This window comes from Oryzias melastigma, linkage group LG17 (genome assembly GCF_002922805.2).
Source record: "Oryzias melastigma strain HK-1 linkage group LG17, ASM292280v2, whole genome shotgun sequence".
Lineage (NCBI taxonomy): Eukaryota > Metazoa > Chordata > Actinopteri > Beloniformes > Adrianichthyidae > Oryzias > Oryzias melastigma.
This window is the reverse complement of record NC_050528.1, coordinates 9,133,461-9,150,766: the sequence shown is the minus strand read 5'-3', so window position 1 is coordinate 9,150,766 and position 17,306 is coordinate 9,133,461. Positions and strand designations below refer to the sequence as shown.

Here is a 17,306-nt window from a genome sequence, read left to right as displayed (position 1 = left end):
TAGAGCACATGTGGAGTATATTAGGCTCAAAAGTGAATTGATGAGTATTTCTTTATTTAAATTCAAATTAACGTCGGCTACGGCACATTTTACTGCTGCTTTGGTACGGCGGACACATGCTGTTATGAAGATATAATAAGTGTTAATGACATATAGATTGTCGAGAAAATAGTGTGAAACAATGTTGTGTTGTTATGGAATTGTTTTTAGGAGAATTCTCTTAAAAAGCTTTTAGGATAGAATTTGTAATATATATGTATATTTTATTTATTATTATTATTTTTTTAGTATTTTTCTTTGTTATACACTTTGAGATTTAATTTAATGCTCAATTATTTCTGTCTGTTATTGTGTGTTTTCTATTTCTAGTTTTTGTTGACAGTATTTTGGGCTAAATTCTAATCTGACATGCCACTGAACAGCATGACTGAAATGTTTGATTTTCCCCTGCAGGCACATATCCCTTTTTCATATGTTCGATGTTTATAAAAACTAAAAATCTTTAAATAAAATTCTAAAAAAAAATCTTTGAGGATGACGTCACAGCTATACCGGGTCTCCTGCTTCGTAACGAAACAGAAAAGCGAGTAATAAGCGTTTTTAGTGTTAAAATAAACGTTCTAACAAGCTAGCAGTTTTTCCTCTTTCCACGACAATCGTTACTTTACTCGTAGCTTAATTCCTGCTTTGCTAACATCACGTGACCACCGGCTACGGTGGCTGTTTGGGTCCAGTTCCTCCTCTCCAGGAGCACTTTGTATTCAGACAAAGGAATTTCAGAGCGACCCAAACCAGGACCACCTCAAAAGAATGGTCCGGGACCGGTTCCCGGTCCAGGACCAGGGTCCACTTGAGTGTTTTCAGACTGAAAATGTATTCCAGATTATCGTCAGAGAATGATTTCTGGTTCACTATAAGTGGACCAAACGTGTTCAGTCTTAAGTAGTTTTCCTCAAAAATCTCACTGTTGTTTTTAAAATGTATTCAATGTTTTATCAAAATAGAGAAAAGTTCACCTCAACAGCTTAGGACATTAAGTTACAGTTTGAAAACCTAACTTTCATGAATACAAATATTAGGAGGCCGACATTAGATCCAGTTTAAACACAATCTTTAGATTCTTATTATTGATTTATTTATTCCCTTGTTCATAGAAAGAGTGATGTTATTTATGTGCTAGGAGCTCCATCTGACTTAAAACTGTACGCCAATATTGCTCGCCATTTTTGTTTCACCAGTAACCTTAGGTTGGGGGTTTGAGGGGCTGTAAGCGAGCAGGAGATGATGTAAACAGAGAGCTCTCAGCAACAGGAAGGGGAATGAGAACAAGAAAATTAGTTTAATTTGAATTATTTTTGGCTGAAAAGGGCATAATCATTCTTAAAATACCACGGAAAATGGCACAAATGACAATCAGAGCTGGTCTTTAAACAGTTTTAGCAAAAAAACTACTTTTTTTGCTAAAACATCCATCTAATTTACAGCTGTAAAACAATCTACAAAATGGCTAAAAACATAAAAAAACGGCATCATCTGTGCAAGACTGTGATATAAATACATTTCTAAAAAAGTATTAATATTGGAGGCTATTTATGCTGATTTATTGAATAGGATAATAACATGTGGAATTCCCCAAGGCTCTGTTTTAGGACCAAAATGTTTTATATTTTATTTAAATAATTATCAAAAAATGTAAATCCTATTTTTGCGGGCGATACAAATTTATATTACTCAGGTCAATATTTTTCGATAAATTATATAAATAGTGAAAGAGTTGATTAAATTTTAAAAAATGGTTTGAGATTAGGAAAAAATTTTGTTTTGCAGATTAGATTTAAAAATGCAAAAAAAATCGGATGCAAAAAATGTCTTTTGGGAATTTAAAGTAAAAAAAAAAAAAATCCAAATAAGCCTTAAAATTGACAACAACTTCAGTCTAATGAGAACATCTCTTCTTGTTTTCCCCACACGATGGTTGTGTTTTTGCAGGTGTTTTGTGTTCATTACCTGCACATTAAACAGCTAATAAACTCAAAGCAGCAGCTGCAGCCTGAACCCAGCAGCTGAATGAAGGAAGAAGATGCTCTGAAATCTCTGTGAAATACTTGATCAGCTCTTGTGAGAAAAAAAAAAATTCTAAAAGAAAAACACAAGCCAGCAAATCTTCCTTAAGCTGGGAAAGTGGATTACTTCTTTCATGTCATTTTCTGTGTCTGCAACAAAGAAATAATCCTATTAATGAAAAAGCGATTAGAGCCGACCCCGAAGCAGCTCCTGCTCTTCTGCAGAGTTTCTCCTCAAAAATAACTGCCGTTTGCAATTACATTTCCCCCTGCAATGACTTTATTATTACAATAAATAATAAACCCGAGCAGCAGAAGTACAAACGAAATACCAACAAACGCTGCTATGAAGCAGCGGCGCTCTAACATGGCGTTGCATTTGTAAACAAAGCCTCTAACAAAGTGGTGTGTAATGAGGATGTGTGTCCCACATGCGCTCTAATCAGAAAACGTCTCGCAGTAAATGACAAGTGTTAGCTTTTGAACGTTTGCCGGGTTAGATTGCAAGCGCCGCTCACATGGACTAATTGAAAGTGTTTGAACACAAAGACGAGCAGGGAAAAGGCGGGGCGCTGAAATGTACGCCAGCTGCGCCGCTTCAGATGCTCGTCACACCTCGGGGAGAGGCTGCCCGGGGGGCATCTAGTATAGGATCCTGTCAAGTCGACGCAGCGTATGTCAAATACATCCTGCAGCTTTTTTACTGGAAAGAAGTTATGAAAACCAGACAGAAGCATCTTCATTCGAGAATGAAAGTCGTACAGTTTCTGTACAATCGAGGCCACTCTGTGAGACAACCTTGTTTGTGTGTACTTGGTAAACAAACTGAATTTGTAGAATCCTGTAAACTCTGTAGTGGAAAACACTTCAGTGTGACGACATAAAAGTTCTCCAAACCCATAAAATACAACCAAAAGTTATCCAATTCCATAATAGTGTGAATGCTTCGTAAGCATTCAAACTATAGTGATTCTCCTGCTCCGATTGATGTAGAAACACAATCACACTTTCAGCAATTTCAGCAATCTTGGTATCAAAACGTTCAGCTCGTTCAGGAAATTACTGCTTGTATTTTTGGTATTCATAAACTTTATAGTTTTTAAAATATTGAGCAAAATATGGAAATTAATGAGAAAGTCTTCAAATTTCAAAGTTTTAAGTATATAAGCAACAAGCCTTTAAATATATTTATGGGCTATGTTTTCATCTTTTATGTTCATTAAAAAAATGGGAGTTTAGCTAATTAGCAACATGCTAACGTTTTTGACTAATTTAGTTTACTGAATTTTAGGCAATTTTGGAGTTTAGCTAATATTTTACCAAAATGCTAATTTTTTTTCTAATTTATTATCTACTGTGGTTTAGCTTCTATATTAATTTTTTCTAATATTTTTGACTAATTTAGTTACTGAGGACTTTTAAGCTAAGTTTGAGTTTAGCTAGAAATGTGCTAACTTTTTTGGCTAATTCAGCATCTACTGAGGTTTTTTTTTTTATTATTTTTTTTTGCTAATTTAGAGTTTAGCTTCTTTTTTAGCAACAGGCTAACGTTTTTGACTGTTATCTACTGAAGTTTTTTGGGCTAATTTAGAGTTTAGATTCTATTTTAGCAACAGGCTAACGTTTTTGACTAATTTAGTTTACTGAATTTTAGGCAATTTTGGAGTTTAGCTACTATTTTACCAACATGCTAATGTTTTTGGCTAATTTATTATCTACTGTGGTTTAGCTTCTATATTAGTAACTGGCCAAATTTTTTGACTAATTTAGTTACTGAGGATTTTTAAGCTAAGTTGGAGTTTAGCTAGTATTTAAGCAATGTGCTAGCTTTTTTGGCTAATTCAGCATCTACGGAGGTTTTTTTTGCTAATTTAGAGTTTAGCTTCTATTTTAGCAACAGGCCAACGTTTTTGACTATTATCTACTGAGGTTTTTTGTTCTAATTTGTTATGTACTGAAGTTTTTTGGGCTATTTTTGAGTTTAGCTTATATTTTAGAGACAGGCAAACGTTTTTGACTGTTATCTACTGAGGTTTTTTTGTTCCAATTTGTTATGTACTGAAGTTTTTTGGGCTAATTTAGAGTTTAGCTTCTATTTTAGCGACAGGCTAACGTTTTTGAATGTTATCTACTGAGGTTTTTTGGGCTATTTTGAAGTTTAACTAGTATTTAAGCAATGAGCTAGCTTTTTTTTGGCTAATTTAGCATCTACTGGGGTTTTTTGGGGCTAATTTGGAGTTTAACTAATATATAAGCAACACATTAAATATTTTTGCAAAATTGGCATGCATTAGTGAATTTTAAGAAATTTTACTATAAATTTCAAGCCGCTTTTCTCTTTCAGAATCAACGCTGATTGTGTTCACGGTTGAAAAGTTACAGTTTGTTAAAGGTTTTATATTTAAGCATCACCGGCGATGCCTCAGGTGTTAAAGGGTTAATGAGGGTTTCCCTCAACATTTAAGCTTTTATTGCAAATTGTTGGGTGTTTTGAAGTCGTCCTACCTTCGTAGAGCCAGTCGGCGAGTCCGTTGAAGACGACTCCCTCTTTGCCGGTGGACACCAGGCGGATGGATCGGCTCTCCACCGTCGCTCTGTAGTAAATGTTGTTTTCAAATATGAAGATCTGCACAAATAAGCACAAGAGAAGGAAATCCTTCACTTCTGTCTCTTCATATTCAATGTTTACCAACAATTAAATGTATTTTAGTACAATTAGTGATTTAAAAAAAGGAAATTTATTTTAAAAATCTGGCATTTTCTGCCAAAAACGATACAAATATTTAAAGTTTTATGAAAAATGTGTCCGTTGATCATCTCTCGCTTAGTAAATATTTAAGTAAACAAGAAAAAATGAGCTCCACTCCCCTGAAGAAGCAGCATCAGAGACACCTGTGGAGATGAAACGGCATGCTTTCTTGTTGTTTATGTAAGTGAGACTTTAGATTTTAGGACTTCATCTCATTGTCAGCTCCACCAGTTGATGAAAATCTCTTTATTTCTCTTTCTTATAAATCCGTATGTATGCATTGCTGATCGTATTCTCATGTTGGAGTAATTGTTCGTAAATTAATGAAGGGATCGCCACAGGATTCATCTCCCTGCAACCCTCACTGTACATTTGATGCTTCACTGCACACACACACACATCCCTCTCCCCGTGCTGGTGAGACCCCGGATGAATCGCTCCAATTCTGCCATCATTAATGAGAAACCATTACATCCGCATACTGAAAACAAGAAAACATGTCCAACATCTTCAGGTCAGACACAGACAAAGGGGTTCATCTCATTTTACCTCCACAACTTCCGACCTTCATTAAATGAAATGCAGAAGCAGAAGCTACAACAGTGAACGGCACAATCAGCTGCACCATTACCATATGGAAATTCATCCGCCGTCTTCCCTCAGCGGGAAAAGTCACATCACACACTTGAAAAGGTAACATTTTCTCACACCAATGCACCTGTAATCTCCACAAACTGGGCGGTAAGAGCAGAAGAAAAAGCTTTGAAGTGATGGCTGATGACTCACTGCACTGTCTGCTGTTAAACACAACAGCTACAACAAAGAAAATTGACATAAAAAGATGGAGAAATGGCACAAAAGATCACGCAGTTGGCTTTTATTCTCCTCATTAAAGGAGTTTTTTTTTTGTCTTCATTGCACTTTAAAAAAAATCTGTAGCACTTTGTAAAAAAGGACACCTTAAATGTTAAAAGGGGCAAAAAAAGTGCTGAAATTGCAGGGCACTGCTGGCTGCTGCATGCATAACTCAAACAGGCATAAATGGGGCATTTGTTCCAGCTGCAGACTACAGGACATAAAGCGTGTGGGCAGCTGTGAAATGGACTTGAACCGTGATCTATGAGATTATGAATGTTTCCCCTAATGCCTTAGAGTAAGAATAAAACTATTAGCTAAGAAAATCATTACATTAAAAACTCATTTAACCCTTTTAAGCACCAGAATATTTTATTTTGGGGTTTTTGGAAGCATTTTTTTTTCTAATAATGAAAAAATATATATATAAATGCTTAAATTAGGCTTAAAAAAAAGAAGTTCTTGAATTTTTTAGGTGAGAATAAAATCCAGAAACCCTAAAATGCAATACGATTGGATCCTATTTAAGCTGATTTATTGAATAGGATAATACCATGTGGAATTCCCCAAGGCTCTGTTTTAGGAGCAAAATTGTTTATACTTTATTTAAATTATATCGCTAAGGTATCAAAAATAGAGCTTGTTATTTTTGGGAATTTATATTCCTCAGGTCAAGATATTTTTCAATTAATCATAGAAATAGTAAGGGAGTTGATTAAATTTAAAAATTGGTTTGAGATTAACACATTATTTTTAAATGAAAGGAAAACCAAGTTTGTTGATTTTAATACAAATAAGGCAAAAGAAAACATAAAACTTCATTTTGATGGAATAGAAATTGAATGTGTTCACGAAACAAAATTCCCTGGAGTCATTATTGACCAATTGGAAACCACATATTGAATATATAAAAAATAAAATATCTAGATTCATAGAATTAAAAGAACACTGGGTACAAAATGCTTGCATATTTTATGTTTAACCTTAAATCTTCCATACTTCCAGTATTGTAGTGAAGTTTGGGGAGATATATACAAAACAAATATTGATCCAATAATTAAACTTAAAAAAAAAGCCATCAGATTAATAAATACATTTGGTTTTTGGAGTCCACTAATGCACTGTTTCAAAAAATCGAATACATTAAATTTTGTGGACATTGTGCAAGTAAGAATGTTGGACATTTCTATTGGTGCCTTTCAAAATACGTTCATTTTAATTTAAGATGTAATTTTATGTTTGAATCCTGCAGCGCTAGAACAAATATAAAATGGAGACGTCCTGCTGTTTTTGGAATAAAACTTTGGAATTCCTGGAATAAAGATCTTAATTTAGTGAATACTCCTAAAAAAAATGTAGGTTACTGATAAAATGCAAAAAAAAAAAATTTATCAATATTGGGGAAATTTAATGTTTTATTAGTAAATATGTATGTAATTATGCATGCATGTCGCTGTAATATATGCATACATGTATGTATATGTCAATGAACTTGTACATATGAATATGTATTTGGTTAAATATTTTGTTTTTTTATGTTTGAGGCATACTTGTCAATTTAATGTTAAGTTTTGTTTCTGTGTAAATTGTATTTTTGGATGGGTTTTGATAAACATGAAGTTTCAACCCATTCCTTTTTGGTTGATGTAGATCAGTGGTGTCAAACTCAATCGACAAGGGGGCAAAATCCAAAACACACCTTAGGTCGCGGGCCGAACAGGATAAACATTTATTGAACACTCTAAACAAAATTTTTAAAACTTGAAAACCATAACTTTTTAACATAATTATGAACCAGATATTTAGCATTAAGTTAATTTGGCCGCTGAAGATGCTAGTGCTGATAGCTGAAGATGCTAAACTTGATAGCTAAAGACGCTGAAGTTAATGGCTGAAAATGCTAAAACTGATAGCCAGCTAAAATATTAGCAAAATGCCAAATTAGCCAGAAAAAAAAAACTCAGGTTAGCCAAAACAGCTAGTATGTAACTGAAAAAATAGCAAGACTTCAAACTAACAGCTAGCATGTAAATATTAGCCTAACTCCAAAACAGCCTAAAAACAAAAAAAGCCTAAATTAGCCAAAGCAGGTAGCATGCAGCTGAAATATTAGCTAAACTCCAAAACTGCTTAAAAAAATTAAAAAGAAAAGTCTAAATTAGCCAAAACAGCTAGCATGTAGCGGAAATATTGGCTAAACTCCAAAACAGCCTGAAAAACCTAAAAAGAAAAGTCTAAATTAGCCAAAACAGCTAGCATGTAGCTGAAATATTAGCTAAACTCCAAAATAGCCTAAAAAGTCTTAGTAAAAGCCAAAATAGTCTAAAAAGCTATCAGAATGTCCATTTTAAAAACTTAAAAATGTTAAACACCGTAACTTTTTAACATAATTATGAATAATACAAAGGCAGGAATATTATTCCAGAATAAATTAATTTAAAGCTTAAATAACTATCAATAATTTACTCTATAAAAATATGTTTTGTCAAAATTATACAAGATAGACATTTAAGATGTAATATAAAGATATAGATATAATTACCCGAAGGGCCGAATCCGGCCCCCGGGCCTTGACTTTGACACATGCAATGTAGACAATTATTTAAAGGTTGTGAAATGTTAAATGTATACAACCAACCAAATAAAACTTCAAATAATTATTGATCAAAAAACAACAAGAGGCATTAAACCTTCAAATATCCATTTAAAGGTTTACAGAAACACATTTTTAGATTTATTTTCTACTTCTATTTTCTGCTAATCTTTTAGCTTCAACGAAACATTCAAGGTTTGAAGAGACGAGAAAAGTTTCTCTCTGGGCAAAAAGAAGCTGCTGCTCAAGGACCTTTAAAAGTTTCAGCTTCAGCAGAGTAGATGTTTGATTATCTCAACACTCCAAGAAACTTCTGAAAAACTTGAAGCATCTTCTTACCCCAGAAATATTAAAAGATAAAAATGGAGATATAAAGAAGCTCAGCAAAGGAAACCAGAAATTCAGTCCAGCTGTGTAAGTACTTTCCTAGTCACACATGGAAAGCAGCATACATGCAAAATGCATTAACGATGGAGTCAAACAGCAGTTTTCCTGCTAACACACAAATGTATTATAATGAGCTTTCTGCTGGTTCTCTGCTTTGCTCTTCAAACTCACTAAAAATGTATAAAATGTCGCTGTACTTCCTGTGTTACCGTCACAACTAAGACCAAAAAAAACTTTACAGAAAGCTTGAATGTGAGCACTCAACATCATTGACATAGACTGTATTGTGCCCTTAAAACATCAGAAAATGAAGCTTTTTTGATTACATTATCATTAGAAAGGATTTTACCTGAAACATTATTTTCTACTGATTAATCATTTTGGTTTAATGCTTTAGATCAGGCAGACATTAATATTTATGCAACAAAATGAACTCATAAGTACAGGAATTCCAAACCATCTATGGTTATGTGTGTTATTGTCTCCTTTAAAAGTTAATTTTCAGTTCAATTTTATTTATTTCTCTGTGACAATACACTTTAATGAACCCAGTTGCTATTTTTTCCATCTGTTGTCCCCTAACAGATGTTACAAATTAATATAAAAGACATAAATGATATAAAGGGGGGAGAGGCGTATTAAAGTTTAACTGAATGTTTAGGACAGAGTTAACAGTAGAAGAGCCATTTGGGCTCGATTTCTACTGATCAAAACCTAGAAGGAGCCGCATAGTCCTACTTTAGCCTTTGAGAAATTTGGATTTACGTTCATTATCTTCTTTTTTTTAAGAAATAAATGGGAATTATGCCTATTTTTTTAATTATTATTATTTATTTTATTTTTAATTTTTTCTCGATCCAGGCGAGGTGCGAGTTATCTCAAACACGCCTGTTTTCTACATCAACACCTATAGCTTTGTCCAGTGAATTCATATACGTCTATGGTATTTCCCAGCAATCGCCATCATCACCTCCACTTGTTGACCTGCCTACGATTGCTCTTCTCCCCAGAACGCTCTCCTCTCACAGCAGCTCTCCAGTCTAAAGTGGAATATACTTGTGATTGTTTTTTTTTATATTTTATTTCTAATAAAAAAACATCAAGGTTGTTAAAATGATTTTGAATTGGTTCTAAGGACAGTCGGAGAAAATAGGGGAAAAAATAATAAAAAAGCTGTTTGCTAACTGCCATTAAACAATAGAATAATAAAAAGAAGAAGAAGCTCTCCAGTCTTTGAATCCTGATCTACAGTTATATTTTTGACCCCAAATTGCTCCCTACTACCCCTGTCCTGTGAGGAAAGACTAATCAATGAACAGCATCAGCACCTGAAAATTTGAGCGTTATACTAGAACCATACACCTCTCACAGACTTTGTTGCCTTAACAGGAACTAAAGTCTAATAAGTCGTCATGCATCTAAAGTGTGTGAAGTTCATCCTCTGCTTTTAACTAGGGGAGGGGTGAGCTGCAGACACAGGTGTGCTCAAGAACCATTTGGTAGTTTGGCCAAACCGTACCACTGGACTGGCAGACAAGGGTGGTGGTTCCCCTTTTTAAGAAAGGGGACCAGAAGGTGTGTTCCAGTTACCAGGGAAACACACTCCTAAGTCTCTCTGGGAAAGAAAGTCTATGCCCGGGTACTGGAGAGGAGAGTTCGTCCAATAGTCGAACCTCAGATCCAAGAACAACAGTGTGGTTTCCTTGTGAAGCTGCTAGGTTGAGAGTCAGCATCGTTAAGTCTGAGGCCATGGTTCTCAACCAAAGAAGGGTAGTTTTTTCTTTGACAACATACTTGTGTATACTTGTATAGTGTTTTTCTACCTTAATTGAAGGCCCAAAGTGCTTTACAGTCACAGTCTCATTCACACACACATTCACATGCTGGAGGCGGCTCTGCTGCTGAACACCGGCGCCAACCTTCCACCAGAGGTAATGTGGGGTTCAGTGTCTTGCCCAAGGACACTTTGACTCATGTCCTTCAATCAGGAGTCAACCAACCTACCTCCGAACCACGGTCGCCCCAAAAAATGAGTAATTTTCCACGGTACCCCTGACCATCTCTCGACACACTGATTGAAAATCAATCAAATCCAGTGACGTGCAGTCAGGGGAGGGAGGGAGGTTATCTAGTATACTTTTTAAAATAAAAAATAAAAAAACAAATGTTATTTTTTTAGACATGTCTATCTATGATTGCCTTTTTCTGTATGAGTTTTCAACGTTTCTTTGGGAAAAAAAGCAGCAAATTTACGAGTTTCCTGTTCAAAAACCGCAAACAGCGCTGGGTGCGGCAGCGACTACGCCGGGCTCCCCAGCGCCGCCCACACTGACTATATCAGCAGCTGATCCATGTGCTGTATTATTTCGTTCTTTTCATCATCACAAAATAAGCTTTATTTTAAAATGATCTAACTTGCTTATCTCTCGCCTTCTTGTGACTCATTTAGTCTTTTTATCCACTAAAAATGAGCTTTAAAAACACACCAGGTGAGTCAGACACCGCAGTACACATGCCACAAGGCAGAGGGTGCTGGTGAGCCCGGAGAATGTGATACTGCTGCTAAAGAATAATAGAATTAGCAGCGGAAAGTTAAGTGCAGCCGTCCAGTTACACTTTAATATTGTTTAGCATTAATTTCTAAATGGAGGATTTCGTTTCTAAAGCCCAAAACTCAAGAAACTGTAAAGACATACAAAAGTAACAGCAAGTCAATAACGATAATCTTGGTGATTTTTTTTGTTTCAATGCTACAGTTTGTAAAGAGAAGAAAAAACTAAAATGAAATTGTAAACAACACACTTTAACTGATGTCAATGAAATGGTGAATAAGCTGCTTTATTGGGTTCATATGTCTGTAAATCTGACTGATGACGTCATCAGCCGTGAACCTCAACACTCGTCACTGATCAAATCCAACCCCTTAATGCTGAATGTCAACCAGGGAGGCAACAAGTCCCATTGTTAGAGTATCTGGTGTGACTCAGTTGTGGATTTGAACTCACAACCTTTCAGTCTCAGGGCGGACACTGTACCACAGGACCACAGAGCTGGGTGTGGCCTGTTGTTCGCCGGCTCTGAGCTGCTGGGAGTCTACTCTGTGCTGACCCTCTTCTGTGTGGAGGATCTGCTCTCATCTACACCAGCCTGTGTTTTTTAAAAAAAAAAACTTCATAAACCTTTTGTTCCTCCCTGCCATCTGGGTGTTTTTCTCCATTTCTGGGGGGATTGGATTCTTCCAAAGCTGCTGACAAAAAATAGAAAGTAAACAAAGAACTATTTCCTGCTGAGAATCAATATGGTTTCTTTCATAGTCATTTTCCTTTTTTTATGCACGTTACAAAGAAAGCAGATGGTAGATTGTTATCACAAGGTTTTACTTTGGCCTCTCTGTGCTTAATCACAAGAGTCTTCTAGAGGCAGGCATTGAAGTTTCTGCTGCAGCTGTTGAGCTGTGATTAAGGCTTTAAAATGTACTTTAGGAACCTGCAAAGATTCTAAAGAGGGCTCATTTTTGACCAAAGTAGTTGTGAATGAAGCTTCAATCCATGCTTTTGAGTGTTGTAATGTACGCTAGGTCTTCAATATGGAGAGTGGTACCGGGTAGCTGAGGGTTTGCAGGCCCGGAGGGGAGCCGTATCTGAGAGTGGTATAAATACGCTAGCATCATAGCTAATAAAGGCTAACATATTAAAAAAAACAATCCCGAGTGAAACGTTCATTGCAAATCCTGGACTGTAAAAAGTAAAACATTGGATCAATTAACAAAAGCTCTTTAATTTGTAATATTTAAAAATATTACTTTTTCGAATTAAATTTTTAAGTTGAATAAACCATCAACTCTAAGTTTTAAATCGACGAAAACTAATCATTTTAAAAATAACCGCAGTACGTATCCCTCAAGCCAGAGGGCGCTGGTTAGCCCAAAGAAAATGACACTATAGCTAAAGAATAATAGATTAGTGTTATCGAGTCAAGTCCAGTTATTGCTTAATATTGTTTAGCCTCATTTTCACATGTCTAAACTCGGAAATGTTTGGAGACTCGTCACTCTCCATTGAGACAAACAGACTTTTAAAACTAAAAAAAGAAAAAGGAAGACTTTAACAAACAGGGTATTTATGTATTTTTTCCGAAGGAACAGCACATGGAAGAAAAAATGTTAAAATGAAATTTTAAATAACACTATCTGTTGTCAATCAAATGGTGAATCAGTTACGCTGTAGGGTTCATATGTTTGTAAATCTGACTGACCAGCCGTGAACCTCACCGCATGTCACTGGTTGGGAGGAGCTGGTGCAGCCAGAGATGCGTGGATGGATCAAAATACTACTTAGGGGTTGTTTTACATGATGAATTAACATTATAAAACACTTAAAAGTTTATATAGACCCTTTAAACAAACCTCAAACAGAGTGAAGTGGGATATAAAATCAACTCGATGTTACACTGATTGTATTGTACTAGCAAATGGTGACTAAAGTAGCTCTGATGAAGATTAAAAACACCCCGTTTGACATAATGTGCTCACATTCCCTAATTGAACATTCACATTATGCAGCTTTTTGCACGTCCTCATAAAGATAAGCAGGAGCGGCACGCAGCCGCGGTCAGTGTCATCTGTAGGACATTCATCCCCACATAACTTCACAGTCCAAACCACCAGTTGGGCCACTGAGACGCCATCTGCCACCACGGATTTGCTCTTTCATGAGCCCTCACAGAGAAAAAAATGAAACGACTTTAGTCGACATTGACGGAGGTCAGAGCTGCTAGAACCAACAATGCTGCGATTACAGAGAACAAAGATATCTCATTACCACAGCGTTTGTCTGTTTCCACTAACGTTTGCAGTTCAGGCATGCTCTGATGGAGCGGCCTCCTTACCAGCTGTTGGCCTTGAGGTCCCCATCCGGCAAACTGGAGAACGGCTTCTTGAACCTCAGGAGGATTTAACGGCCAACTGTCCCTGTGGAGTGACCGCATTCAAAAGAAAGTTTTAGAGATTTGTAGAAATGTTGCTCATCTAACAGAAGTGAGGAGATTTAAAAAAAATCAGATTGTAGCCTCTTGTGTTAAACTGAACTGAAAGGTTTCCCCATAGGGAGGCAGTGAGGGCAGATAGATGTGACTGACGTCAGTGAGTAGGTCAAAGTGAGGCCATACTGTCCATTCAAAGAGAGGAAGCAGACAGGCGGAGGGGGTTCTTACTGTTTCACTAGGCTGTAAATAATGTACTTGGCCACATAGGAGTGTTGGTAAATCTGGGAAGGAAAACAGAAACACAGTCGAGGAAGGATAAATACATGAATACTGTAGGAGGCAGCAGGTGGATTTCTCTTACTGGTTTCACGTCAAAGGCAAACAGGACGTGCTGCATGTCTGGGGACACTTGGTACTTGGTGGCTTTGGCTCTGTCCTGGATGGGAGTGACAGGAGGAATCAAAACACTGGATCGTGACATCACGGCAAAAGACAACCGGACTCACGAAGAGCTGCTTGGGCACGACGGTCCTGGTCTCTTTTGTTTCCACATTGAGCCGGATGACATTCCCGTTTCTTGATCGGAACATCAACTCATTCTCTACGAACAAAAAACACAAACATTTTTTGTTCTTTAACATGTTTAGATGGAAATATTAGTCACACACAAAGGTATTAGAAAAGAACAAAAGTCCAAAAGCAAAAGGTTTTCCCGCCTGGAGCTCTGAGTGAGGGAAAATAGGCTGGAAAGCAACAGTTGGAAAGAAAATCCATCCATCAATCTTTAAGTAATGCATCAAATTTCTTCAAAAAAATGTATTTCTTTTCCTGAACCCTGTTGACAAATGTTGTGGTATAAAGGAAGGGACACCAGAAGATTTAGAAAGCAAACAGAAATGAAAAAGATCTGTACACTTTTAGAATTTCACTCTACGTATTTTTTTAAAGGTAAGGAATCGATAAAAAAATTAACTAATTAATCGCAAATCTGGAAAAAATTCATGAGTATTTGCCAGACACTTATTATCTGCACATAATCATAATATGAAATCACTTGCAAAATTGTACATTCAGAATGTTTATTTTTAACCCATTAGAGTCTAAAACTCAGATTTTGCCTATATTTTAATATTCTGTATTTCTATTTTAACGACGACCTTCTTACTTATTTGGTATCATTTTAATCAGCACATCCTCTTCTATGTGACACAACTTTTATTTTGTCATTTTTCCATCTTGTATTTACACACTAGACATAAAATTATGCAAAAACAGAAAATTCCATCTGGAAAAATTGAATTAATTTTGTTGTGGAAACCCCAAAAATGTTTAACAGACTGTTTTTACAACATAGAATTAAAATTTTAGGTTTCATTTTATAAAAACAAGAATATTTTTTTTCAATAAACTAATCAACATGTTTTTTAATGAAAATATAAAAAAATTTCAGGCTGAGGTCACACCAGGCATCCCAAAAAATAAGAATTTCTCACTGTATTCTATTTTACATTTTTCCTGGAATTCTGTTTTTTATTCTTCAGCTTTTTCTTTTTTTTCTCATGTTTGTGAAAAATAATTAAAAAAAAAACTTTTTTGGGGAGAAGTGTGATCCAGTTGGATTTCAGGTCGGCTGGAATCTACACAGATGAGGGCGTGTCCATTTTCTCGTGGGCGGGACTTTCACGATGAACCGCGGAGTTTCCGCAATTTGTAGACAACGCCAGTGCTCGTTACTGAGGAAAATTGATGTAGGTCCTCATCCAAAATAAAATAATGCTCGGTTACCTCTTTGGATTTCTCAATGCAGACAGATCTGTTTGGCTCCGCCCCCCATAGAGACTACACTGCTGCTGCTGCATTACAGCCGTCAGATTGACGTTCATTCTCCACCTTATTTATTAAAATAAAAGATCGCTTTTGTCCAAAAACTTCAAATAAATGTTATATCACCTCTTCAATTTAATAAAATCTCAATCACCAAAGTTTATTTTAGACAGTTTTATTGCAGTGATCTCACAGCTGCACAGCAGGACACCTGAGGGCGTTAAAACATATTAGTGAATTAATTATGTTCTATTATTCGCGCATGTTAACACATAAACATTCACAGCCCTAGTTTTTATTTAAAACACTAAAAAAGCACAATTTTTTCATATTTTTTTTTACTTTCCGAGATAAAAAAGTGACAGAATAGATCTAACAGCCAAACTTCTGAAGTCCATACTTGGACTGTAAAGTGCTAATAAACAATCTTACATAAAGATTTAAAAAAACAGTAGGGATCTTAAATCATTTCCGATGTAAATGTTTATAGAACAGGATAAAAGCATGAATTTATAGCATAAAGACATTTTAAGTTTTTCTAGGCTTTCATCACAAACGATCAATCATTGCTCCATTTTAAGTGCATCCTCCGCTCATGCTGATATTACAAAAAGAACAGAACATCCTTTTCCTTTTTAATTTGATCGATTTGAGCATCTTTTTTAATGGAGACTCTTACTTTTGGGTTATTTTACTCTCATAGAAATCCTTCCTTTCTAAAAAAATTGTCTTTTCCAAACAACCCAACATCAATAATTCTCCAGTCAGACAATTCATTTTGAAGAGAAAAACATTGTAGAGTGGTACTAATCTTCTTAAGAGTTTCCAAGTAAAACCAAAATCAAGTAAATCAAACTGTAAAAAGGAAAAAATACTAAATTTCCAGCTTTATATCATTTACCACAATACATCAGTTAAATGTTATTTGTGAAATGTTAACATACACATTTATGGTTGTTGTTTTTGAACAAGTTGTGCTCACTTTCTTGCATCTTAAAAGTGTGATGGTAACATTTTTATTTTATTTTTCCTAAAACTGTCATATGATAATGACTATATTTGTACATCTTCAGCATTATGTTAGTATGAAGAAACAACAGTTTGTGGTGAGATGGCACAGAAAATGAAGTAAAATCTGATTAAAAAAAATGTCAAAAAATATTTAGGGTACATCTGGAATGTGAAATTACAATTAATTAATAGTATTTTACTTTTTTTCCTTCTGTAAAGTATCATGCTGTAAACCACAATGCAAACTAGTATAAAATCTTACAGCATTCTGCTTTGTCATGCTGTACGGTCCCATATCGTTAATAGCAACAACAGAGCAAAAAGAAAAATCCTCTGATTTATAGGAAGTTACTGTAAAGAACTGAACATTATGGGAAAATTTAAAAAGTGGACAATTTTGTTTAAAGTCCCACTCTAAAAATATAATTTCTTCTATCATAAAATTGTTCTCAGCTATCTTTTAATTATGATTATGAAGTTTATTAGCCAAAATAAAAAAGCCTTTGTCATTTTTTTAAGACATATTTTATATACAGCGGCATTAGCTCATTAGAAATACAATTCTGGGTTGTGGGTGGGTCTGTTGGCGAAGAGCAACCCTATGTGAGGATTATGGACTTTAGTTTGGCTTTTGTCAGTTATGGTTTTGGTCATGTTCTGTTTTGAATTGTTCCTCAGTCCAATCACTTTCAGGTTTGTCATGATCCACAGGTGCCTTCATTTCAGTTTAATTACCTCCAGTCTATCCCATTGTTTTGTCATGTTTAAGGTTATTTATTAAATGTTTAAGTTTCCGCCAACAAGTCTTATCTCCTGCATTTGGGTCCTTCACAATCACTCC

The 17,306-nt window shown here is 35.4% G+C and overlaps 1 protein-coding gene across 5 annotated transcripts in view; it reads right to left on the bottom strand.

Moving 5' to 3' along the window:
• LOC112147430 (dipeptidyl aminopeptidase-like protein 6) overlaps positions 1-17,306 on the bottom strand; it is a 135,736-nt gene that overhangs the window by 18,061 nt on the left and 100,369 nt on the right. For all 5 annotated transcript variants that reach the window (XM_024273815.2, XM_024273816.2, XM_024273817.2 and 2 more), the window contains 5 exons: positions 14,137-14,231; positions 13,992-14,066; positions 13,859-13,911; positions 13,535-13,616; positions 4,569-4,689 (listed from right to left, as the gene is read on the bottom strand). In XM_024273815.2, coding sequence (XP_024129583.1) covers positions 4,569-4,689; positions 13,535-13,616; positions 13,859-13,911; positions 13,992-14,066; positions 14,137-14,231 — 426 coding nt within the window. The remainder of the gene's footprint in view (positions 1-4,568; positions 4,690-13,534; positions 13,617-13,858; positions 13,912-13,991; positions 14,067-14,136; positions 14,232-17,306) is intronic.